Genomic DNA, 27,996 nt, shown 5'->3' with positions numbered 1-27,996 from the left:
TGGTATAGAACTTTGTACTTTTGTAATGGGCATTCTATCCCATTTAACACCAAAGGGCAGAGATAACATCTGGGGTTAGGGTCACCATGGCACCAGTGGTTTGGTCAATTTGACCACATGATCAGCCAAGCAGTTATCCCTTTAACAAAGACAACGCACACACATATAGGCACGTGCACACACACACAAACACACACACACACACACATGCACACACCTTATGGTTTGTTTTAACTCTAAACCAATACAACCTCACCATACAATAGATTCATTAAGGGGACAATAGTATTGTGTAAACAAATTACTGGGCTCCTCCCTGTAGCCTGTCTCCTTTGTGATGCTCAGACAAACAGATAGACTTAAGTCTAAATAGCTGGTGGTAACCCTGGATGTGGACATACACAATTTTGACTTGAACCACAGAACATAACCATTTTGCAAGGAGAGAACCCTGTGACTACTTTACTAAAACACAGGGTGATAAACCATCTACTAACAAAAAACCTTAGCAGAGGAATACAAATTGAAAATAACTGCAATTTGGTGATGTATTAGAGCAAATATTTAAACTTACACACCCAAATGTTTTTAGGACACATCTAGGGCATATACGTCTGAGTGGCCTCTAAGCCCCTTTGCAACAGCTTTGAGAAAAACTTCAGAACAGATATTGGTTTGATAGCTTGCTGAGCTATGAAACTCCAGGTGTGTGTGTGTGTGTGTGTGTGTGTGTGCTTAGGTCTCTATTCATGGGTTTGTGATGTGAGAGACATTCACAGCCCCAAGACCCGATGACTATCAAACTGAGTCAGGTCAGTGTTGGGCCATCTTAAACGCTGTGCAGTCATGCTGCAAGTTCCCCAACGCACCCCGTTTCAATAACGTCCACCATGCCCATTTTATAACATTTGAAATAATCACTATTCCCTATAAGTTGATAAAAAATAATGTAGCTCACTTATTTGTATAAGTCGTAGAGAGACTAACTACTAAGTCGTTTTAGTTATTTCTAACGCTTACGAAGAACCAATGCGTTTCACAGCACTTCGTTCAGATTTCTAGTAAGTGGAGTAGGAGGGTCTTACATGGCTCACTGACATGACAGCCTATCGCTGAGATATGTCTTCAGACAACGGACCAATCAGCAAAAAGGCTCCCCCTCTCCTAACCTCAATACTTTAAACTAAAAGAATTCAAACCAAAGTTTAGCCATTGGCATTTAGCTAAGCAAGGTAAAATCTACAGTTTCTTTATATCGAGGAATAATTCACTTGCTGTTGCATAATTAATGCCCTACTTTGTATCGGGACATAAAGTAAGGTGCAGCGCTGCTTACCTGCAAGGTGAGGGGCTGGGAAAGACTTGGTACTAGAAAAGCTGATTTACCTGTAGCCCAGGTTCTGGCAGTTCGCACCCGCTCAGCCTCGCATTCTCATCTGCACCGACTTGAAAGTCCAGTTTCACAAGGAAGAAACGTGGAGGAAACAAAATATGTCACAAGAGACTGACAAGTAAGTGATCAAACAATACCTGGAGAAAGGAGCATTAATTACTTTAGACTTTGAATTCGAAAACGTTGCTTACATTTACTTAATTCTGGCAGGCACAAATATAAAACTTTTGTTTTTGTTTCGAAACTATGATAGCTTTTTATTATAGTTCATACCATTTGCATTGTTTTATTTAGACTTTAGCTCAGCTTTACAGGAAAAAACTTCGTCGTTGACTATTCGATTGTGGCTGAATTCGCCATTTTCGACAGATGGAATACCTTTGGATGAGACAAATCTGTTTACATCATTTTCTGTTTGATAGACTTAGAACATGTTTAAAGTCTCTAAGAATGAATTCGTAACACATAGCCTATTGTCTCAGACTCTTGAATAAACAAGAATAATTTTCTTGGTCAGTTTTGTGACACCTGTGGGATTGAGACGTATCTCATTCTTTACTATTTGACAATGTCCACGGATTAATTAATGAATTAAAGTAAAAAATCTGTCAACTACTCGGTTATGCTTAGGTATTTTTAGTTCTATTCGTTTATAATACTAGTTATTAGTTAAAGTAATAATTAAAAAAAATGTTTGTGAATAACGTATCTCTAACACAATTTAAACAATTAAGAAAACGGTGCATTATGCTGTTGAATATATCAACAAGTAATATACAAATACAATACCATATAGAACCCAAGCACTGTCACAGTATTTTCAAAGGCACAGTACCAGTGTATAAACAGCTAACATTCGCCTACCAGTTCCCTATTGAAATGAGCAGATAAACTTCTACACTCTGAAATACACAGTAAATGTTCACAGGGGTATAGTTAGCCTACATGTAAAACACAAATTCAGCACAAAATCATGAGTTGCCTTGGTATATTAGCAACATTTCCTGTTTGTGTAGCACTAATTTTGACATGGATAATCAGTGTATTTTATATAGAGATAACCATCTAGCAAAGAAATTAGTCTTGAGAAAGCCTTTCTTGGGAGTGGTAGAATGGAAGCAGATGGACATGACACTTGCATAATGATATTAAGAATATTTAACATACATGAACTTTAATTGAGATAACAATAACATTTAAATAGTATAGTAAAACACACACAAAAGCACATAAAGTGTACATCCTAACATTGCAAGAGCATACTAAATCAAGGATGTCCATCTCATGTATTAATATAGCATAGGTCTTAGAAGGGTTAGTACAGTATTTTTTCCCTTGTCCTTTTTGACTTGCTTAATTGAAAGAGTTGTCATTGTACCCACAAATGTGTTAAATATGCGTGTGATCTTGACTTGGCCTTTCCAGTGACAAGGCAGATCCAGACATGCAGACATGTGTTTGCATGTGTATGTGTGTTTGCACATGAATCTGCAACGTGCCTAAATGCATGCATGTTTGAGATGACTCCAATGTTTGTGTGTGTGTGCTATTCTGTGTGTGTACATATAGTAAGCGTCTGGTGGTGGTGGTTCCCAATGAAAACTCTTACCACCAAAGGAGGGCCTACACCAGCGAAGATGAGGCATGGCGCTCCTACCTGGAGAATCCCCTGACGGCCGCCACGAAAGCCATGATGAGCATAAACGGAGATGAAGACAGTGCCGCTGCTCTCGGACTGCTCTACGAATACTACAAGGTCTGAGTCGTGGAACGTTTCTCTTCATTCCCTGTGCCTTCATTTGTGTTGATATACTATGAAATCAGATCTCAGCAAACTTGTGTGAGATCAGAGATCCCCTCATGCAAGGGATGGGTGGATGGTTTCCTCATGCATAACTTGTTGATGTTGAACTATGCGTGTGTTCATACGGCTCTTTTTTTAGGTTCCTAAAGAAAAGAGATTGTTGCCTGTTGCAAAAGTAGTGGACATTTCAGAAGAGCAAGAAAAGAGGTCAGTGCATTTTACTGGCTGATTATGTAATTTCAGAAGAAAACAATACATATTTTCTTCAGTTTTCTTCAGTTTTCAAACTCATCTATTCACATATAACCACAAATAATTGGTTGTGTGATTTTGTGGACAGAGGTTTGTCCTTTAAACATGTTTACAGAATGATTTTCTCACTGACTTTTACTCCGACCTAACAGGTGTGTCTCCGGGGCAAACAGCCAGAATGATGGTGAAACCGTTGACAACCGTGTCCAGGTTCTCAAGTCTGTCCCAGTCAACCTGTCAATCAACACAGACCACCTCGAGTCCAAGCGAGAGCCGTACGTCTCTGGGTCTGGGTCTGGTGATGGCGGCGCCACTGTGGCCGTGGTGAAAGCGGAAGTGTACACGCCAGTCTTCATGGGACCTGGCGGGGTTCACTACAGAGTAGAGGGGGAGGAGCCAGGGCGAGTCATCTATGAACAGAACCATTATGATGAGACAGTTGGAAATCATCCTGGATATGTCAAGGATGACCAACGAAGCACCCCTGACAGCCCCTATGAGGAAGAGAGCGATGGGGTGAGAGGAACTTGACACAGGGAATATTGTTTGAATAGAACATGATAGTGTTTGAAACATTTGATTCAAATGCCATCAGCTTTATATTTGTAGTATCCATAGTAAATGTATACATAGTCGTTATATACTCATAAATATACACTAGCTTTATTCAAAACATAACTGAAATATTGATGAAATAGACTTGAACGTAGCAAACGTTTTGCTGTGCTGTGTATGAGAAATTTAGTTGCAATACTGTGAGCCCTGCTAGGCATACCAACTACACACAATATTATGTTCTTTATGGTCTTGCTATAAACATTTAAAATACTCAAATGTGAGCATGGATACCACTGCAAATATTGTTCCTTTTTTAGTTGATTTCCATGTCAATGCGCTGAAGTTGTTCCATTCTCGATGACTTTCACAGAAATACCATACACCTTCCTCTATGGCACCTGCCGAATTCATTTTTGATCAGCAAGCCGTGTGAGTTACATCACTAGTCCCAACAAATACTCATATTCTTCTGTTCAACCCTTTATTTTAATGATCAATACCTGAAGCTTAGTTTTTACAGAAATGTTTATTTGTTTTTTTCAACAGTGACACTTTCCAGTACACACTTGATGCTTCACGGTCCCTGCGCCAAAAGCAGGGAGAGGGGCCAATGACGTACCTGAACAAAGGCCAGTTCTACGCTGTCACCCTGAGCGAACTTGGGGTCAATAAACGTTTAAGACACCCCATCAGCAAAGTCAGGGTGAGAAATAGGGAACATAAAATATGTGAATAAGGAATATCAGTGTGGTAATGCCTCAATGTTCTGCTTCCCTCTCAGTGGAAGTTCATTGAGGACTTGTGACCCTACCCACTGCATTGACCTTAACCCTTTTACTTACTCTTACCCTTTGTGTATTTGATCCAGAATAAACTACTCCTTCACAGGTCTCCTCAGGGATCCCACTAAAACATGTCTCTCTCTCTCTTTCTCTCTTTCTTCTCTTTCTTGCCGACTCAGAGTGTGATCATGGTTGTTTTCAGTGAGGACAAGAATAGAGATGAACAGCTGAAGTATTGGAAGTACTGGCATTCCCGCCAACACACTGCCAAACAGAGGGTGCTGGATATAGGTAATGGTTCAAACAATAACACAGTTTACTGAATTTTCTGCTAAACGGATAACTGCATAAAGAAAGTAACCAATCTGTATCTGTAAGAGAGATCTTACCAAGAATCATGTTAACTGAGTTAACTTTTTTTTTTACTGAAATTCCAAATCACACCAGTCACAACACATGTTCAAACTGTATCTGTACAGAGATGATTGTGATGGCTCTTCAGTCAAATCCTTTCACATGTCCTCTTTATGTAGGTCTCTCAACAGGCTTTGGGCAGGATAGGACCAAAGGGTCCCCCTAACCTAATTCAAGATGTTTCCACAGTCTATGTCAGGAGTCTTATGTTGCCCAAAAAGTTAACAGCCATACTCCTCTTTTGTGACCTAAAATGAGGTTTGCATACTGTATATTTCCAGCCACTTCAGCTAAACTTATGTAATGACAATCCCACAACCAGTTAATTGCACAACAGTCTGGGATTATCCGTTACAGTCCAACAGCCCTGGAGGCACACTGCTTCCCACCCGTCTGTTGTGCTCCTCCAACTGACTCAGTCGATGACAGCATTGATAATACATCCAAGTTCACACTGTTTCATAAAGACTACAATGCCATGCAATACTTAAGAGTACCAGTAAAACGTTTGGACACACCTTCCCATTCAATTGAATGAGATAATGTGTCCAAACCTTCGACTGGCACTGTAGTCTAAGACAAAGTATTTCTTACGAGTTTGAATTACATTTACAGCAACAGACAAAAAGGTTTTAAAAAGTGATAGGCATTTTTTGGGGATGCGTTCTGTTCACTCGCAGATCGGATTTTGCGGGGTCACTCTAGACTCCAAACTATAGTTCAATTTGTTTACGTCAAAGCTTTCACCATTGTCGCCTGCCAATTTCAGTTGATGGATTTGAATCCTAAAAGGTGTTTGTTTACCTCCAAGAGAAATGAATTGATGTGAGACTAGGCTCTCAAGCTCTTTTGCATCTGGCAAGCTGTGACCTGCAGGTGAGGTAGAGACTCAGTGGTATGTGGGAATCTCAATATGGAAGTTGGAAGTCCACAGCTTGTTGAGACACACAGTGGAATGCATGCAGTGTTCCCAGGATTGGTTCTGTACCTGCCTGTTGAATGCACAGTTGGTCATGAAGTGTTGTCACATATTGTGACATTTGATGATAGACTTGAAATGCCTTCTCCCCTTTCGTTTTTTCACAGGAATTAAAAAGTATTTATTTGTACAACCCGTTGTTGTTTTAGTAATAACATCCATAGGGGCGATCCATAGGGTTCCTCTTGTGTATGCCAGTAGGCAAAAAGAGGATTTTCATTGCCCATGGCTTTTCAGTTATACAACAGATAGAGGATTTGGTGTATGAGGAAGTATGTTGCTTAGGCAGATCCTATGGTGTGATTTGCCAGTAAAATGAGCCTGTGTAGTCAAGGCCAATATTTGGAAAACAAAAATACCCTCCTACCATGACAGGCTTAGATGGAAACCATCTTTGTTCCTTCCTGATCTTACAAAGAGGGAACCGACCCTCTAAGTAGCCAAGTCTAAGCAGTCAGGGGGTGGGGGCTGTGGCACTAGGTGACCCCTGGTTAAATGACAAGCAACCAGCAGTAGGTTTGACTGGATGTAGAACGCTCCAAGACAGACAGAGGCTGTGTAACCCGACACCTCTGACTTGACAAGCCATGGATTTGAATAGCAGTTGAGGCAGAACTGTTCTCCAGGCCTGAGGCCATGTCACAGGATCAGAGATTTGAATGGGTCCATTTAACGGGGGAGGGGAAATATAACGGACATGGAAGTCGCCATGACTTTGTTTTGCAACTGTCTTTATTGGGGAGAGGACTGAACTGTGAGTTTGAGGTGTGTTCAGATTAGTGAAACTTTCAGATTGTGGAAAATAAAGAAATATAGCTGTCTCCCCTCCAAGCTTCAGACTGTAACAGTTTGAAAGCAATGACTAACCATGAACCAAGCACTGACCACAGCTTACTCTTGTAGTTATATTTATTTACCCAATCATTGACCTATTTTTGCATTAATAAACTACTTGAAATTATATAGCTTCCTCTATTGGCCTCTTCTTGCAAAGCAAGAGAGTTTGTTTACACAACCAGATAAGGCTCTATCACACAGACGCGTGCCGTCTGATAATGTGGATTTGTTATCCGACCCAACAATAGCTACCTGCTTTTTGCAGATAGTGCTTTTATTTTGGGGCTTTCTTTTCTGGGGAGTGTGAAGATTTAAGAGATCATTGAAAATCAAGGTGAAGAACTGATTTTAAAAAATCCATACTGCCATGCTTATCTCTACCCTACTTTATACTTGTTTATGCATTTTGTTCATGTTAGACCTGGGTCAGATGAAGACCCTTTCAAATGCATTGCAATTGGGGAAAGCACACCTTTCATGTATTTAACATCTCAAATAATGTACCTATGTCAAATCCCGTGGAGAACAGCATCTCACTGCCTCCCTTCCTCTCTCCACCTCCAACTTCCTCCCTCCCTTACTTCCTCCATCCCTTACAGCGGATTACAAGGAGAGTTTCAACACCGTTGGGAACATTGAGGAGATTGCCTACAACGCTGTTTCCTTCACTTGGGATGTCAACGAAGAAGCTAAGGTAAAGAAAAACTACTTTCCCAGAACCCTCCGTGTTTACTCACTGTAAAGGTGTGTCCTGGACGTAAAAGTCACTGATCCGGTTTTTATGCTTATCCACTCTTTGCCAAACACGGGCACTTGCTTGTCTGCTTAAACAGACGTAGGATTACAACAGACACTCACATGCTCCCTGATTCACTACGCACTCATTCATGTTCTGTAGAATCCCAAGTGTTGTTTGGTGTCACTAGTCAATTTCTTAATAGACTTACTGTTATTATCTTTCCATTGTGACTAGAATGAATAGGAGAGTAATATTTAAAAGAAAATAAAGATGTTTGATTTGGCTTTGTTGTGCCCTCTACCTTTGTAGACTCTCCTTACCTGTAGCGCCCACACACAGAACTGTGCATTGAGGTCGGGCCATATACCCCCCAACTTACACACAGTCAATCACACTACAGACACACGCACACACACACACGCACACACACACACACACAGACACACACACACACACAGGGGCCATGCACATACACACAGGCACAAACGCTTTAATCCTATCCCCACCCTGTTTTGTTTGTTTTGCCCTCTTTTCTGTGAACCTGCCGGGTACACACACATACACACACACATACACACACACATACACACACACATACACACACACACAGTGGCCATGTGAGTGAGTGTAATGTTCGCCTTCAGCGGCAACACTGGGCCAGTGTGTTAGTCTCTGTCTCAGGGGCAGGGCTTGGCATGACTCTTCTATTTAACATGTATTTTTTGGCTTCTCCATTGTCATAAACTAAAGGACAAAGAGACTGGATAAAAGAACTAAACCCAGTTATTTGGGCTAATATTGACTCTGAGTTTTGATCATTTCAGTAATCTCTGCTGGTTAAATTAGCCAGTATTTACTGTAATTAGCTTTTCATCAAAGTTTTTACCAGCTTTTAGAATATGATGGAAAGACATCACTTTATTACCAATTCACTGATTTTCTATTCAGTTTTGTATTTCCTTCTTGTGCGGTTTTGTTTTTCTAAAAATTCTCCATGTCAAGAAAGATCTGTTACATTAGCTGTTATAACAGAGCAATTGTGATTTTGCCTTGCATTTGCCTTACGTTTATTTAGTTCAATTTATTTGAAGAATAAGTGTTTGTACCTTGGTATATAACTGAGGTAGCTTCAGACTCCAACAAACTTTTCTTGGGCTGCTGTAATGGTTCTTTTATGGGACAGGTTAATGAACAACCACTCCATTCTAGTAATTAAAATACCCTGAATTGTGTAATAGAAATTCACTTTGTTAGAACTCAGTAAAGACAGAAATAACTCTTTTAGTATACACGTTTTATGAGAATAGTGGAGTTAGAATCTTTACACTCCTTATAAATATTGTTGAATCACCTTATTATGGCTACATTTAAAAATGAAAGGTAAAATACATTTGTCAATACTTTACCAAAAGGCTACATTAAGTACCATGTTTTAACAGCAATACCTTGGGTAAAAACTGTGTAGATAGGAAATGCTATGTAATAAAATTGTATCAAGTTTTAGTAGCATTGGATATTACAAAATATATAAAAGGCACTGTATGGGAGAGAGGTTTAAGGGCTAAATGGGTGTTGTGGAGGGGCAGTTGAAGGTTGTGACACCTTCAACCGAAAGCTCAGCCTTGCTCATACCTAGTGTGACTTAATAAGTATAATATTGTTTCCCATTAAACAATGATGGAGATTAACTACATAGCAGTTCCTATGTAACGATTCTACAATGCTGGAACTATAGGTATGTAGGTACAGGGTAGTTAGTATAACCTTAATGTAAGGCTGCCATGCGTTTTTTCGTTTTTTTATTGCAAACTGTGACTTAAATCACAAGTGCAATCTCAAGTAATACAATCACACATAAAAAGAAAATATCAAAAACATAAAATAGTCCCAGTTCATTGTACAGTATGTGACTCCTCAGTGCTTCGATGACCCGAGAGGGTGAATCCGACATTGTTAGCTATGACTTGTTGAAGCGAGCCTACTTGATTTACGACCTATGCTATAAAATCTGAAAATGTGCCTCTGTTACTTAAACCTGTTCAAGAAGGAATCACCATATTACATTTACCTGTTGTTACGTAACAATATGTAAAAAGTGTGAGCTTCCCACGTTTTTCCAGAACATTCTACCGCCCACAGTATACTGTCTTTTAAGCGGAGTGGTTGGCCTTGGCTGAACTTGGCAGAATCTCTATATAAATAGGCTTTACTTGTCCTATCCCTTGTAATTAACACAGGACTCACTTCTATAGTATGTGGTCTGAGAAGGCATTGAGTGAAAATAAAAAGGAGAGACTTCATAGACATGTTCATCCTGTGTTCACAAAGGCCCTGGCCTTGTCCTTAAATAATTGGATAGACCTAGGCTAAGGCTAGTACAATATGTCGCACACCAATTTCTTCATTTAAGAATACAGACGAGTGGGCCAGGGTGGTGTCCAGCGTTTGACTTGATTGTTCTCTGAGACAGTATGCTTTTTATTTGACAGATCTTCATTACGGTAAACTGTCTGAGCACAGACTTTTCGTCTCAGAAGGGGGTAAAGGGTCTGCCTCTGATGATCCAGATTGACACGTACAGCTACAACAACCACAACAACAAGCCCCTCCACAGAGCCTACTCCCAGATCAAGGTCTTCTGTGACAAGGTAATCAAACACACACACTCATACACACAGACAGACACGCATATTCAAAAACAAACATACACATACATTGGATCATACAATATTGAGCGATTGCAGGTTCCAATCCCCCACTTTATGTGAATAATAAGCCCTCATAATAAGCCCTCAGTCCAATTCATCATATCTACATGTTCTACATTCCATCCATCAACTACTGTTAGTTATTTTAAGTACATACAATTGTGACTAATATATATACAATAACCTCTCTCAGGACTTTGGTACTGGAAGAAAAAAAACAGGAACAATCACTTGCCATGATACAGTATTATACAGGGAACAAATTCACACATTCAGTTAGACAGACAGACACAGAAACACTGATACACACATGCGCGCACACACAACCATGTACAATTATCCGCTTTTGTGTGAACAAAACCAGTCTATTGGGAGAAAAAAAATTGAGTGTTAACTATTAGCTCCCCCTAGTGGCGTCATAATTAATTTGACAGGCAAAGTTGAATCCGCTAATGTGTCTGTTGTCTCTCTGTCTCTGTTTATGTCTCCATCTCTCTCTCTCCCAGGGTGCTGAGAGAAAGATAAGGGACGAGGAGAGGAAACAGAACCGAAAGAAGACAAAAGGTTGAACTTCCAGTTCTTCCTGCCAGTTATGTTGATGGTTATGTGTGAAGTTTTATTCGTTCATGTTTATGGTACAGTAAAGTATAATTACATTTTCATATTCTGGGGGCTTCAGGGAAGGATGGAGGTGTGGGTGTCATAATGCTACCTAAGAAGGCCGACACAACTTTCTTCAAGACCCTGACCAACCTGGAGGCCCAGCCTGTCCTCTTCATCCCGGATGTTCACTTTGGTAATCTACAGAGGGCTGGACAGGTTAGAAACTCTAAGATACTTTAAGACATTTTAGTTGTAACTTTTGTTAAATGTAATCAACTCAAGCTCAAATCAAGCTACCAACTATTTTATTGTAAAACAGAATTGAAGAGAAGGGCAACAGAGAAAAATCTAAACAATATTTATTGGACTGTTCTATTGGTTTCATTGGATTTGGCCTTGTAGATCAAGTATTTGATAGCTTTTGAAAATGGTTTTTCAAGATAAGTGCACATTCTATAGGTAAATAGAAGGTATTGTTTTCTAAAATGCTTTTTGATATATATATAAATGCCTTTTCCCCCTTGGTCCCTCAATGTGGTCTGCACTCCGTATACTAAGAAAACTAATTAAAAACCCAGACACTGCAAAAACAATGTCAAAAGGGAAACACAATCACTCTCTTTGTTCTTGCCAATCAAGCTCCTTTCAAATAATATTTCTCTTTTCATGGCTCTTGACAAGTTCATGGGGGCATTACAAGGTGTACCCGTTACGCATGAATCAAGAGAGTCAGGTGGCTGAGCGGTTAGGGAATCGGGCAAGTAATCAGAAGCTTGACGGTTCGATTTCTTGGCCGTGCCAAAATGACCTTGTGTCCTTGGGCAAGGCACTTCACCCTATTTGCCTCAGGGAGAATGTCCCTGTACTTACTGTAAGTTGCTCTGGATAAGAGCGTCTGCTAAATGACTATATGTAAATGTAAGATTGGTTGCTGGTTGAATCATTTTAAAGGGTAGTTTCTTAAAAGATTTTGCACACAATCAGAACAGGTTCACAATAATTAGACTGATTTGTATGAGTTGAGACCAGATTTATTTTATTTTGTTTAACATGTTCTTAGTATTGTGTGTGAAAGCAAAATTAATATTACTTAAAATATATATAGTATAAAATAAACTAGTTTAAACATATTGTTGTTAGGTTATGATGGAGATCAAGTGGATCACAGTTCCATTAAAAGTATCTCAGCAATTAAAGAAATATCTACATTCAAATGACACATTTTGTTTCAGGTATTTACCTTCAACACAGAGGAGATTGAGAGGGAAGGGTGAGTCTACACAGACAGGCATATATGTCTACATGTCCATACACATTCCCACATGCAAATATGAACACCATTTATGAAAATAATCCAGAGAACACAAACAATTGCACTCACGTCACTATGCTACTAAAGACGAACACAGAGCAAACATACATTCAGACATATGCACATGCAGCGATTTCATCATAATAAAATTGTGTCCAGTGTATGTGAGAAGTATAATGGTGTTTGTGTTTTTCAGAGGTTATGACAAATCTTTGTTGGTTATGTTGTTGATTTGCTGTGGATGTTGTTGTCAGGAGTGTCCTGGTGAAGAGGATGTTTAGGCCGTCCAATGACGACCTCAGCCCCTCCCCCCACAAACTGATCAAAGAAGAGACACAAAAGAGAGGTAGTCTTTCTTCTTCTCTGTCTCTAGAAACATGTTTGCCACAGAAAAGCATCACCTCACGACAGAACAACGGAAGCCGATTAGTACCTGCTAGTATAATCAAAGACCTAACTTGCTATTCTATGCCATTACCGTCATAACAAAAACTGTTTATGGGCATGCAGTAGTGCTGATATATATATCAAATAGCATTTTTTTTATAGTATGTTAGAATCAGTAGACAAAATATGTCATAACAAGCCACACAGGATTTCATGTTTGATTTTAGAAATTACTTAACTGCTATTTTTCCTCTGTGCTGTGTTTGTATTCTGTCTTTCCATGCAGTGCTGCTGTACGTGAGGAAGGAGTCAGACGAAGTGTTTGACGCTCTCATGCTCAAGTCTCCCACACTGCGAGGCCTAATGGATGCTGTACGTATTGGTGTGTCTTGTGGAGTTGTGTGTAAATATGTGTGTGTGTGTGTGTGTGTGTGTGAGAAAGAGAGATTCGGGAGAATCGTATTCACAAGGCAGAAAAGATTATAGATGTTCTCCTTTCTGCTTGTGTCTGTTATTTGCTCCTCCAGTTTGTAATTGCACAATGATTCCGTTCATCTACACAGATATCAGAGAAATATGGACTACCCTCAGAGAGGATAGCTAAGGTGTACAAGAAGAGCAAAAAAGGGTGAGTAAAAGATAATGAGCATAATATCAGTATTCTTTGTTGTGTAGGCACCCATTGTTTTGTTTGTTGAAGAAAGCAATGCCATCATTTATCTAATGTGTTGAAGTGCAATCATTTAATATATGAATGAATAGAGTATATATTGTTTTGTCAAATGTCTTTGTAGGATTCTGGTAAACATGGACGACAACATCATTGAGCACTACTCCAATGAAGACACGTTCATCTTGAACATCGAGAGCTACGCAGACTCGTATAAGGTGACCCTCACTGAGATCTGAAGAACAAAGGGATCTGACTGTTGATTGGTTGAGACTAGACTGTAGAGGCCCAGACTAGGTGGAGCCAAACAGCTGATTGGTTGAGATTTGTGACCCTGTGGGACCTGATAGTTGATTAGCTGAGTTGTTCGGGACAGTTAATTGGATGTGACTTACTTCTGATCCAAAGCCCCTGTGACGGGCTAGTGTGACTGGAGACCACTCAAAATGGGGATACAAATTGTATCCTAGCCCCCTCACAAGTGTTGGGACCAGCCTCTATCCAGTTCAACTAAAATCCACAGACAGATAAGGAGGAAGAAGGACTCAAAAGATTTCACACAATTTTCAAGAGCAACTAAACACCAAAACCACTTTTAAAACCTATGTTCACTGCTCAAACATGACTAAACACATCCATCCTGGTTTTGATTCTGACAATTCTTTTCACAATGGTTATTTGGAGTAGCCTTTTTGTTTGTAATTCCCATATGTTTTGTCCCTAGTGGTTAAAAAGATTTGAAATAATTAGTGATGTAGAGGTGCCCTTTTGGAGTATAATTTCATCCTCACTGGAAGGGGTTGTATGAATACCAGCTGGTAATACCACTAGGCTAACCTGAATCATGTCAAGCTTTTTAGGAAGACCCAAAATGAATATTCACGAGAAATTCCCACACAATATCTAAAATATGAAGGGAGGTGCAAAGGCTAAAATTGGGGTGTTTAGTCTCATTAAAAAATGCCAGTCTGTGCAATAACAGTACCTTTTCTTTTATATTTGAAAGTCAGGATGAACTGAAAATAATTCAAGCCTTCTTGAACTGCTCAAATCATTGCATTTTGAGTGAGCAGTAATAATATTCATCCATTTGTTGTGCAAGTACATATATGAAAATAATTGTCAGTTTTATTTTGTTGTGTTTGTATGTTTTTGTGCCAAATAATGGCCACTGATAGTCAAGTAAAAATGCTGTACTGCAGTGTAAATAAGTGTATATACTTAGTATGGAAGTGGGCAGCTCTAGCAAGTCTTATCAAGTATACTGAAATGGTCCGAGGTTTCAAGTTTCATGTGCATAAGATGAGAGACTTCATGTGGATCCTATGTGTTTATATGGCGTCTTACTCTTAGCTGTCTTATTTATTTTTGTGGCTTTTGGCTCAACCATCCGTCATTTCTTTTAAACAAGTACTTAAGTGCATTTGTATCCTTTCAAGTTACTTATTTGTGGATTTTTTTATATATTGAGTGGTGAAAATGTAAATTTGTTTGTTTTGAATAAAAAAATATCACATTTGTGCATAGTTATGTTTAAAGTTAAATAGTCAAGTTATAATAAAAAAACTTTAGATGTCTGGCTATGTTTGGAAGAAAAAAAGGATTCTCAATTTTTTAAATGTTTTCTTTATTTAATAGTCAAAAACAGACTCCTGTCTTTTAAAGCTCCACTGACACAATGCAAGTAACAATACAAAATCTACAAAATGATACTGTGATACAGATTTTAACCGACAGGTAAGAATTGTACTGTATAAATCGGTACAATACTGTTTTCTTTAGCGGATACATTTGGCACTTGACCACAAAATGCTATTGTATGAGATAGTGACATTTACCTGCTGCTATATTTGAAAAATGTTAAAAACCTTTTTCACTTTTTACAAACCTCTTTACACCCTTTTCTTGTTTATAAAACAAGCAGTGATCCTAAACATTCAGGTGTGTGCAATAGGCAGTGCAGTAGGTGTGGAACAGTAGCTTTAAGGAGAACAGCACATAGTTCCTGATAGAGCTCTAAGCCCACATTCCATTTACAATCTTATAGACCTGATGTGGCTGGATCGATATATCCCTGTGTATAAAAGGTCTGGATCTGCCTATGTGTTTCTGCAAATCCCTGGGTCTTGCGTTGTGCTTCAGTAATATTGGGGTTTCCAGTAGTCTTTTTGGTTGCAGAAATTTGCTTTGCAGAAATTGCCTTCATACATGCTGAAAAACCACCTTTTTGATTTTTGTTGCCATAGAATCTACATTGGTCAATTTCACCAATTCAATCCATATTTTAGATTACTTGAAAAAGTACAAATGCATCTGAATATAGAACATGCATGCAAACTCACTGGACAGTTGACATGAAACAGTTTCCAATAATCACATCCTTAACATCCACTAAATAAAGATGAGGGCTCCTGATTTTTTTTTTACAAAATGTATACCATACAATTTCAGCAATCAACAGCATACAGTTACTGCACATACCGTACACCAAAGATTTAGAGTCGATGTGTATGAAATGAATATGTTTGTGCTCAGCTTTGATAGGGGGAGTATTCTCTATTTTCTTCTTGCAAAAAGTAAAGCTGTTACTGGGTCAGTCTGATGATAGCCAAATATAGACAAAGGTAAATGCATAGCAAAATGTGTGGTCCTCTCTTTTTTTTTCTTTACACTTCTAGCATAAATATGAATATACTGTCGACTTTTATATGATGTTCGCAAATAAAAATGAAAAGATGTTTTGCATTTACAGTGATTTAAAATTTAAAACCTTAAGTGAATCTCTTTTACTGCCCCAACATAATCACAAAGTAAAGGAAAGTATATCATCTATATATTGCCTACATATTTTGCTCATATACTCTTCCTTGATTGATGGTGAAGAAAAAGGATAACAGATGGTGTGTGGGTGCGTGACAGGTTGTATGTATGACCTTGTATGCATGTGTGGTGGAGGTGTGTATGTACACGAGTAATCTGTACTAAAGACTCACTCTCAATACAACAACTTAAGTTTGGTACATTGTCCCTTTAAAATACATTTTGAAGTCATGTGACCTTCTCCTGTGTGGTGATTATACTCTCCTCTAGGGGGTGTCAGAAATACTACTCTAGGTCCCAAGCCCCTCTCTCACAGTAGCATCCCATCATCAAAGGCTCATTCAGATCAGTGTATCCAGTGTTTAACAGTCGCAGGGTAACTGCAATCAAAGGGATCCATCAAATCGCTTACAGAAACGTCAATGAATCTTACCTTGACTAAGTATTAGACAACACAGGAATACAGGAGGGTTGAACATTATTCCTTGTGATCAGTACAAATGCTTCAAAATTGAAAAGATGTTCAAAGAGAAAACATTTGTGAACTTGAATGATAGTCAGCAAAGGGGTTGTTAAAACACCTCAGACATGTGCTCTCGCTCTTAAGAGGGCACTTGAGATTTGGTATTGTAAGTCTTAGATGGGAATTCGGTCCTTAGTTTGGTAGCGCGCCCTAAGGCCCATCAGGGCTTTGACCAGACAATTGGAGACAAGCACGCATGCCAGTCAGTGGTTGAATGACTGGACGTTCTTTTTTCCCCCCTCTGTGTGTGTTAAATTGTGTACATCAAGTACATGCTTTGCGTCTATGATTGTGTGTACATGCGTGTGCCTCTCGCCACAACTGTCGACTCCGTTCTCCATAGCTCAAGTTCTCATCAGTGCTCTGGTGTTGACAGGGTATTTTGAAATGATCTGATCGGAATGAAAATCGTAGAGAATGGAAGACGCAAGTCTCTACTGTCCGGCACTGCTCGGGTCGCACTGCAGCAGTCGGACGATGGACGGGTCACTCTTGGCTCCCTCTACAAACTCCTCCAGAGACAATTTGCCTGATGAGAGATGCAGTGAAGTTATAGTTAGTAAGCCTAATGTTTTCCATCATGCTTTGCACATTAAAGGATATTTGAAGTTGACAGAGAAGTAAGGGAAAACCTACCATCGCGATTTGTGTCCATCTGTCGAAAGATCTTGTCTGTACGCTTTTCTGGTGTGGACTCATCCTCTGGCATCTTCATCACAGAGGATACCATCTTGTAGATAGCCTGGAGATAGAAAGAGAACAAGAGTGAGATCAATATTTAGCATTCTCTATGAGAAAAGGATCTCTCTGAAATCCACAATGAAATATATGCTATGCTAGTGATGACAAATCTAGACCAAAAATAAATTATTTCTCCTATTTGTAAAAACAAAGAGCTTCACAAGGTTTTCTTTTTATCTCTGGTCAAATTTTGTCATGTCACTAGGATAAAAAATTCCATGAGAAATGGCTGGGACTGCAAGAAGGATCAGGCTGCCAAGAACATGGACTGGTATCTGATTACTGGTTGTTAGAAAATCAGGTATAAATAGAACTTTGGAGAAACTCAGCCTGCCACATCCACTCTATGAGTCTGTCTTTCTCTCTCCACTTTAAAATGTACAGGATCTTTCAGAATCCCTATATATCTATAATATTCTCCTTCTCTCCCTATTTTGTGGTCTGTCACCCTCTCTCTTTCTTTTGCGGAGAAAATTGTCTTTTCCATCAGCATTGAGTGGAACACCAGCCATGTTATTATCCTCCATCACAGGGACAGTTGCATTGCGAATTGTCCATCTTGCAGCAATATGCATTTCTCAAGTGCACAACTGCCATTAAACAGATTCCCAAAATAGATTATTGCTGTATCAGATTTGAGGGAGGGAATTTGGCTTTAATGCCAGGTCAGCTGATAATGGACTTTAAAACCGATACAGGTTGTTAGGAGACAAAATAAAAGGTTTCTCAACATTGCACTTTCATACTGCAGCAAAAATACAGAAGACAAAATAGGAAATATTGAAGATAATATTTGTGTAAAAAATATTGGGTGCCTAAGACTTTTGCACAGTAATGTATATTTGTTTTAAATAGGAGATTTACTTGAATAACCATACTTCAGCTATTTTGTCTGACTTCTCACAAGTCCTCTTTGTACACATTTGTGAAGTCACCACATGGACAAATTATGGTGTAGACTTCAATGGTTTTCTAAATACAAGTAGACCAGATTTATTTATGTGCGTACAACGCTTTTAACAGGGCACGTTGACTGGCCAAGTATAAAAAAAGAAAAAAAATATGTAGACAAGCACAACTGGCATACAGCAGAACATGAAGTGTACCAGGACATTTTGACACAAAGCACAGAGAAGAAAAAAAAGTTAGAGATTAAGTGGACAAGACTGGATTGATTGAATGGGCACTGTCTAGGTATAAAAAATAAAAAACCGTAAAAATTATCAATGGCACCCGCAGGCTCCTAATAACATAGTTTACTGGTGCACTGATCGCTGCATGGTGATGAACTTTCCATCTACCCACATTTTTTGTAAAGTTTGCATAACCCCCACACGAACAGGTTGGCTAGCAAGCTAAATGTCAGCTTGTTTCTTTATCGTAAGCCTAGCTCTTGAATTGAGCTTACATTGAAAGAATCCCAAGAGCTGGCCAGCCAGCATAAGGTAAATCTTTAGGACACTAGTAGTATCCCGTCATGAATCAAATAACCTATCATTTTGTTTTGTTTATTGTAAATAACTGTAGGTATTGTAATGATAGAAAGAGAGAGAAAGAGTTTCTACAAAGTTCCTATCTCCGCATCAGACCCACCTGTACAATCTCCAGCATCTCTGCCTTGCTAATGTAGCCGTTGCCATCCAGGTCATACATGCTGAAGGCCCACTTCAGCTTCTGGTCCAGGCGACCGCGGGAAGTCACACTCAGGGCAATGATGAACTCCCTGAAGTCTATCGTGCCGTCGTTGTTGGCATCAAATGTACGGAAGACGTGCTCGGCGAATTTGGAGGCGTCTCCGTAAGGGAAGAAGTTCCCGTAGATCTTCTTGAACTCCTCCATGGAGAGGGCGCCGCTGGGGCAGTCCCTCAGGAAGCCCTTGTACCACTCTGTGATCTCATGCTCGGTGAAGTCGGTGTTCTCCACCAGGTCCTGCATGATCTCGGGGCGCAGCTTGCTGTTCTGTTTGCCCATTTCTGCAGTTTTGGTGTCGAATCTGTTGGATGGGGGGGGGGGGGGGGGGAAGAGAGAGGTTGGTAAGAGCTTCAGCTAGATGGAGGGAGAAAGCGAGTGACAAAGAACACTAGACAGAAAATATTTTTTAGACTGGATGAACAAATGATTACAGAAAAATAGAGGCGGGTGGTAGCAGTTGGGTGAAATGAAATGCTAAGCAGACCGTGGATCTGCAGTCAGATAGATTGCGGCGCGGTACACACTAAGTGCACAGATGATTCACAGGCCTACACATCAATCCTCCCGCTCCGCTAAACAGGAAGTAAGACCACCAATGTTCTTCAACACCATATCTCTCAGAAAGGCAAAGAAACTACCTTCAACCACACCCTAGTTTGTAACAGAGCGCAACTCAAACGCTTTGGCTAACGGATCTTTCCACCTTCGCTACCAGAGGCACACATCTCTGTGTCTTTCCTCAGACTGTGTGTTCTAGTTCCACTTCCTGTAGCAACTCTGAAACCTCTGACCTGCGACTACTGGATGTAAACACAGCTCTTACAGTAGATCCAACTGATACTAATCAAAACACAACCCACGGATGTAATATCATATTACAATGTCAGTTTTAAAAAGTTCAGTTTCCCTGATATTAACACTGAAGAGCAAACACGGAGGACAATGGTTTTGTGTGCCTCTGATTACTCCACTTTCACATGTGTGGTTGATGACATGAAGAGAGGAAGGGGTCTTAAGCTCATCAAATTTCCCCCCACCAATGGATATGTAGCACACTGTCGACTATTTTTATTTGGGGTCAAGCATTTAGCTGTAAGACTACATTTACATTACATTTAGTCATTTAGCAGACACTCTTATCCAGAGCGACTTACAGTAAGTACAGGGACATTCCCCCGAGGCAAGTAGGGTGAAGTGCCTTGCCCAAGGACACAACGTCAGTTGGCATGACCGGGAATCAAACTGGCAACCTTCGGATTACTAGCCCGATTCCCTCACCGCTCAGCCACCTGACTCCCTAGCTGCGTTCATTTATTTAGTAGAGTTGAGCAATGAGAATCTATTCTAAGCTTCGATAGGTATATGGATAAAGGTCATCTCATGAATGACCATGCTGGGTCATTCACTAAACGTAAGCATGTTCAGGCTTTCTCCAACCTTCCTCATATGCCCTCACATCAAGAAGGTCCAGGGTTCAATTCCCGCTTGGGGCACTATTTAGTGTTCAGGTAGGCTCTCTCCATCACCATGTGGAGCATGCATGTTCTCCCTGTGCTCACAAGGCTTTCCTGCGCAAAGAACCCCCCCCCCCCCTACCCCCCAAAAGAACCATGCAGAACAAATAGCTCTGGCCGGTACACCGGGTGAGCCCTTGGCCCGCCCAGTGCCCACTGTACTGAAGTGACTGCCTAATGCTCCTGGCTGCCCTCGGAGGAAGGACACCAGGATAAGAGAGCAGAGCCAACTTTTAGTTGACAAAAATACAATTGTAATATGTATACTTAGCATTAAGTTGTTTAGTTGTTAATTAGTCGTCAAATGTTTAATGCTTTCAACAGATTGAGCCAATTGTTCGTGGTTAAGAGCAATAGAGATTCGAAAAGCCTACATCTCATTTATCTTACCTCAAAGACAGACTGCGTAGCCTTGAGACACCACTAATCAAGAGTGCCTAATGACAGCTGACACAACACATGATGCTCTGCCTCAAATGTGAAAACATGACGTCTGCTTGTGCCGAGTTTCATAGAAAACATTTTAATGAATGAAAATACCTTGTAAGAAAGAAAAAAGATAGAGCAGGTAAAATGTGAATGAAATATTCAGCATGAGAAACAACTAACAACAGAAAGGCTTGACAAGGCGCTTTATTCCCTGAAAATCCTTGGACTCATTAACATATTGTAGACAGACCTTATTTCCATAATCACCACTGCCTGTTTCCTTTTGTGTCTCTGGCCTGAAACGTGATTTTATGCGTCAGTACCGCAGACATCATCTTGCCATACAAACAAGCACCAAATCATTTCAAAAGAAAAGAAGGGGGTACTAATTCCATCCTTTATTCAGGTGGAAGGAAATGGCAGACAGCAGAGTTTGAAACCTGGATTTCACCAGACGAAAACACTCCAACTAAACACACCACTCAGGCACTAGAGCTAGTCTTAGTCATACTGCCACAATATGCATCACGCTACAGACCCATTCATTTCATGGAGCGTCTCCTCTTAGTACACCTCTCCTCTCTATGTAAGCGATAGGTCGACACTGACCACAGCATAACCAACAATCTGCCATTTAATTGCTTAATGGATTTGGAAGAATTTGCATGGGCTGTTGCTACGTTGCCATGGGGACAGACAAAGTCGTCTGTCATTTATGGTGGGCGTGGGGATGAGTAATAAAACAAAATAAAACGCAAATCTATTTTCATCCACTGTAGCTTTCATGACAATCACCCAGGACATCATAATAGTAGTCAAAACAGAAATAAGTCGAAATTCCAGTGGCTGTGAAGAGGATTTGCCCGTGATTTTTCAGAATGTACAGCAGTGTCAGGTCAGCCATCAGAACTATAAGAACACTTAGGCCTTAGAGGTTCCAAAGTGCACCTGTACATGGAACAGCTCCCTCGTGGGGACATCACATTTGATCCCTACCGTTTATCCCCCCCCTTGCCCCTCCTCATACAGACTCACGGAGGCTTAAGGGTATTCTTTAAGACACTGAAGGCCTGTTGGTGGGAGGCAGGAGATCAAAGAGCCTCATCCAGGGACCTGGAGTTATTTCTGATCTCTACTGGCTCAAAGATCACCTTTCCCCAATTAACCTTAAGGCTCTTAACTAATTCTGTCGGCCGGGACATGACGGCATCATTATATAAATTGGAGGGAGAGTTGGTGCAGCCCACATGGCAAAGAAGCTTCATCTACAGGTGGACGACACTGACTTGGAGTCAGGACAGGTGAAGGCCTGGGGAGGGAGACTTTCTCTCTGTGTCTCAGAAGGGCAATAAGGAGGAATTAGTAGACCTGAGCATCAGAAGGTATTAGTAAGGTCAGTCACATTGGAACATTTCTAAGGAGCGTTGGGGAGAACACGTGAACACAAGTCACCTCAAGGATGAGGTTTTAAAAGGAAGCACCCACACCAACTGTGAACTTGCCATCAATTTGAAACTTTCATGGCTGCTTTGCAAAAGCCTATTATAAACACTTCAAAATGAATAGGCATGCTAGATGCCTAAATCACATTTGGCACAAAAAAAAGTCCACCCTTAGACTATTTTAATCCAGCATGATCTTGAGCGTCAGGGAGTTGCATGTGTGTATTTGTTATATGCAACAAAAGAGCACGGACAGAGCCAAAGCAATCAAATCAACACCAATTTGCAGTATTATGTGACACTTTTTACTTTGCTGGGATAGAGACTAATTACAGAAATATATCCGTTAGAAGAAAAGAAAAAAGTCATCAAGGAGACTGCTTAGCTACTAAGTAGCAGGGTCAAGACATTTCCATTGTGTTGGGAGAAAAATGATTTGCGGTTCATTATTTGATTTCCACAGTGCAAGGCCCAGACAAGTCAGAATGAATCAGTCCTGTATTGGTTTAATGATACAAAAGCCACTAGCCTAATTAAAAATCATCTTAATTCAATTTCCATGGAAGACAGTCAGTCCTATTTATTACATAAGAGATTCATTAAATCCTGCACCATTCACAAAGCAATGCAAGCGCTGTCCTAATCAGCGTGCATTCACAAAAGTTCAGACAAGGAAAATACAGTATAATTACAATTGAAAGCATTTTTTTGAGACGGTATAAAGGTGTCTGTGTTTAAATGCTGTTTGAAGACAGCAAGGTCTGTATTTTGTATCAAATTACAGTCACAAGCCCTTGTCAACAGGCTTAAGAACAAGAACCTCTGCAGCTGTGCTGCAACGACATCAAGTGTCGAGCAGCTACAAAAACTTTTGTTTTTGTAGCTGCTCAGGTTGAAGTCAGGTCCCCCTGCAAGGTGCATAGGATGCCTTAAAACCCATTACGTCAGAGATCTCCATTTATATCTTACAGTACAGTACAGTAAAGCTTAGCCAAATAGTCACAGAGATAATCCGACTGGGCAGGACATAGAGATGGATGTGGAGAGGGAAGAAAAAACAGGGAAATGTGAGAGACATTGAGGAGGAGGTACCGCAAGACAAGAAAGGAGGAGAAAGAACAGAACTTTCCTCAGGGACTGTTGAACTAACGGACTGTGTTGGGCCAAATGAGAGATTGGTGAGGTTTGAAGGCCTCATGTCAGCAGCACATTTCAGAAAGGAAAAAAATGGTTGTCAATAATATAGGATGCTTTAACACAGAGCTCTGTACCTATAGAGTTCCCTTACGCCTCCTAACCTTTCTTGAAAGACCAATTGTCACAACCACCTCCTAAAACAAATGGTAGGATTGAATCTGTTCATACATTTTGATTTTAAATAGTTGGGAAGTTATTTTATTTAGATATTTACAGCTCAGCAACAATGTTTGTTGTTTACAATTGATAGGTTTATAGTCAAGATTCAGATACTGTATAGTAAATTGCAATGGATAAAAGGCTAGCTTGGTCACTGAATATGAGGATGGACAGTGTTGCAATTACATAATTAAGTAAGGTAAAGAGTTTATCCAACAACCTGAAGCAACCGTTTGAGGCTCAGAGAAAGGAAGTCAAGGACATCTTTTAAGACATTAGTATGTCATTAAAGACATAATAAAGACAAATAGTATGGTTTTAATCTAACCCAATGTCCTGAGCCATCAATCAGTGATAAATTTACCCTGAACTCTGCATTCAATGATCCAGTTCAACCTCTGACTCAATCTGACATCATTAATAGTAGGCTATTCCAATAGAAACACCAATGATCCTTCTGACAATTTAGCATTCACTAACAGCACAGTTTCTAAGTCAAATCAAATGTACATTTGTTTAAGAAATTCTATTTAAAAAAGAAAATGACTTTACCTAGCACTCTTATACACTGGATGCAAAAAAAACCCCCACTAAAATCACTAAATAAGTGATAGGTAATGTCAGGTGGCTGAGCGGTTAGGGAATCGGGCTAGTAATCTGAAGGTTGCCAGTTCGATTCCCGGTCATGCCAACTGACGTTGTGTCCTTGGGCAAGGCACTTCACCCTACTTGCCTCGGGGGAATGTCCCTGTACTTACTGTAAGTCTCTCTGGATAAGAGCGTCTGCTAAATGACTAAATGTAAATGTAGGTAATATAAAATGTGTGGTGAACTGAGATTTGCCATTGGAAATCAGGTGGAAACATCTGTTGGATACTTCTAGCCTGTTTAAAGTGACATTTTGCATTGATGGATTTTCCCTTAAACCCAGGGTCAGTTCTCTTCTTCATCACAAGCTGTCATACAAACATCTGGAGGAATAGTCTAAACTTCCCCTCACGTTTCCTCATGTTTAAAAAGCTACATTCACCATTTATCTTATGATACCGGGGCAATTTTATTGCTGTGACTTCCATTCTTCTTCTTTTGGCATATTAATGGATCTATTAAACTTGTGATTATCTAATTACACAGTACATGTGAAAGCTAATATCTATAGAACACTTATATTAATATATTAGTATATACAATATTATGGTCCACTTGTCTCACTAGGGTTTATTAATATTGTTAGGATCCTTTACAGACAGATTTCCTAGTTTTTTTCTCTCTCTTGCTTCAACCTTCTCACTCTGCTCTCTCAAATCATTAAAACCCCAAAGTGCACCAACCACTGACATTTTAGGCACCCAATCAAATTAGTCAGCACTAACTGCCTATCACTAGGCTTCATGCGTCGATGCACTGTCAGGTACCCTGATGACAGAGCAAACACAGAGTGAGAGTATGTGAATGAGGAAGATTGCCTTTCGAACCCCTGTCAAGGAGAGGAAGAAAAGCCAAGACATCCTTCAAAAGCATCAGTGATTTCCATGAGAGAGTGTCGTTTAATTTGCACCTAACACCTTGGTGTGTGCTTCAGCACTAAGGAGAGGCAAAAATGTGATACTAGTTTAAAATACAAAAACGGGAAGTGTTCATAAGCCGTCCCAACCAGGTCCAGTTTCACAGTGACATCTTATCACAATCACGTCTGTCAATCTCTCACACACACACACACATTTACTCTATTTAATATCCCCTCTTAACCATATCGATTGTCATTATTTCGCTCTTCTTATTCCAGTAACTGTGTTTTGTTTCTCAGCCTTTTGCATTACTTGGTTAAACACTCAGGATGACAATGTGCAGTAAACAGTATATGTGTGACAAAACTCCACAGCACAGGCCTAACATCCAAGGACATATCTGGACGTTTGACAATCTTGAACCATGTGAACGATACCACGTCACATAGGGGGGTTACTATATCTGCTCCCAAAAACATGATCAACCTCCCTGGCATTTGACCTCTCTGTCTGGCCCTCTTTTGCTACAGATAGTTTGAAACAAGATGGGGAACTGCTGGAGACCATGTCATGCATTGGTCCTACTGAGTAGATCAGTGCCAAGTCACTTATTACCATATCAATGAGGCATCTTGTGGATAAACAGCCTTTTTTTGCTTTCTGTTTATAAGTGCAAGTTTCTTACCACTTTCTCCACATCTGAATCTCTCTAGCAGACCAATTTCCTTGTATTTTATCTGTACATTTTGTCTACATGTTTGTAATTTGTTTACTTTGTGTAACCCTTCTGCCACGCATTTAGTCCCTATCTGGCATAATGTTTCAGAGACAATCAAACGGTTTCAAAGAACATTTTACAGTGTATTGATTGAAATAATATTGTACCCCACAAAAGGCATCAAATTCACCAATTTAATAATAGGCCTAGGTTATTTACTATGAAATCCCACTACACCGTGTGGTTAATTAATATAACATGATATATTGTATAGGCTACTGCAAAAGCATTAGATAAAATGGCACAAGTTGACATTTACTTATCGCGTCTGCTGCAGTGCCTGGTCTTGCCACATCCCCAAACCTTACTGTTTTTGGCTTGCTTCACTTCCTGCTGTCGTTCTAGATTTTGAGGTCTGAAGGGAAATAATTTGTGTTGTTTATATTTATAACTGTGTATGTAAAAAGTCCATTACTGCGAAATTATTCCCATTAGAGATTAAGGTAGGCTTATCTTCCTCTGTACGCAGCATCCGGTGATTACTGCGCTCGCATGTCTTCGATTACCGACACAAAGTTACAACATGAAGCAGAGCTCATTGCGTTTAAAGTTTGTGGCCAAATCGTGGACATTTTTCCTCGCAAACATTCGGTATTTCTTGAATGCAACGCCTAAATCTTTTCTCAGACCAACCACAACCATCAAATTCAAAGAAACGCACAATAAGCAAAAAAGAGAATGGCTCACCTTTCTTGTTGTGCTGTGGGTGTTAAGTAAGTTTCTAATAGTCCATAACCTGGTGTGTCGCAAGCTGAAAGTAGTTTGCAGCTATACAAGCTTTAGAAGTACAAGTTGTTGGAGCAGCAACAGGTTGCAAGGGATATGTCGTGGAGACACCGACTGCTTCGACTCAAACTCCACAAGATTCTTCCGAGCTACGAACCCACAGCTAAGCCCATAGTCAGCTCACCCTGCCTCCACCGCTGACGTCAAAGCCTCTAGGCACGTGGTACAAGAGCCAATGGAAGTTTGTGTCTCCTTGGTAACAAGAACCCAGCACTTAACTGATAATGTGATGTGAAGTTCATACCAAATGGTCTATTGGTTGTTTAAATGCTTACAGCGTTACTAAAACGTTCCTTCAACTTCTGACTAATTCTGATAATGTATTTATCCAAATGCGTTTGAAAAGTTCGAGTTGCTGCTTCAGCATTCCAACTGTTGTTCTTCGAATCTTTATTCAACTTCATATTATTCTATTTCTTCCGTCGCACCTTTCATCTCATTCAAATTTTCAGCTATTAAAACCATTCAGCTATCAAAAAATTCCAGCTATGACTTTTCAGCTTTCTACCTCTAATGGTTGAATTAATATAAATCAATATTCATAATATTTTTTACAGGGTTTTCCATTATTTTATTTTTTTATCCTCTTAAACTTCTTCAATTTTCAAATCCTTCTTCTTACTCAATCTTTCAGCTACAGCCACCATTTAAACTTTTAAATGTTGACAAAATCCTAAACTATAAAAAAATAATAATAATAATTTCAGCATTCCAACGCATTTTCTGCAGGAAATGCACTTTCTAGTTTCATTTCATTTTCAGTTTCATGAATGTTCATGCTTTAAATCCATATAACATTACAGCCCTTACAATTATAAACTGAGGGCCAGCAGTTGAGGGAAAAAATCTATAACAAATATGTCTGCCTTGAGCTACAAGAGCAGATGTGTGAGGGATTAGTATATGTGCTATGGGCTTATACAAGGACTACTCTCTTAATAGCCTTATCAAGAAACTGACCACCGGCTG

At 39.8% G+C, this 27,996-nt stretch overlaps 2 protein-coding genes across 2 annotated transcripts; one reads left to right on the top strand and one right to left on the bottom strand.

Moving 5' to 3' along the window:
* Positions 1–1,173: 1,173 nt before the first annotated feature.
* Positions 1,174–16,000, top strand: grhl2b (grainyhead-like transcription factor 2b). Its single transcript, XM_062486425.1, has 16 exons — positions 1,174–1,511; positions 2,963–3,149; positions 3,337–3,404; positions 3,602–3,965; positions 4,378–4,436; positions 4,554–4,710; positions 4,969–5,080; positions 7,619–7,713; positions 10,248–10,406; positions 10,973–11,030; positions 11,146–11,285; positions 12,302–12,339; positions 12,636–12,727; positions 13,055–13,140; positions 13,332–13,396; positions 13,563–16,000. The coding sequence occupies exons 1-16, from the start codon at positions 1,492–1,494 to the stop codon at positions 13,675–13,677; spliced, it is 1,815 nt and encodes a 604-aa protein (XP_062342409.1). The 5' UTR covers positions 1,174–1,491; the 3' UTR covers positions 13,678–16,000.
* ncaldb (neurocalcin delta b) lies at positions 15,049–27,145 on the bottom strand. Its single transcript, XM_062486427.1, has 4 exons — positions 26,929–27,145; positions 19,116–19,515; positions 17,418–17,523; positions 15,049–17,310 (listed from the first exon to the last, which is right to left on the bottom strand). Exons 2-4 carry the CDS (start codon positions 19,491–19,493, stop codon positions 17,216–17,218), a joined length of 579 nt encoding a protein of 192 aa, XP_062342411.1. The 5' UTR covers positions 19,494–19,515; positions 26,929–27,145; the 3' UTR covers positions 15,049–17,215.
* Between the last annotated feature and the right edge of the window lie 851 nt (positions 27,146–27,996).

Source organism: Osmerus eperlanus, chromosome 20, assembly GCF_963692335.1.
Source record: "Osmerus eperlanus chromosome 20, fOsmEpe2.1, whole genome shotgun sequence".
In the NCBI taxonomy this organism is placed as follows: Eukaryota; Metazoa; Chordata; class Actinopteri; order Osmeriformes; family Osmeridae; genus Osmerus; species Osmerus eperlanus.
This window is presented reverse-complemented; position numbering and strand designations above follow the sequence as displayed.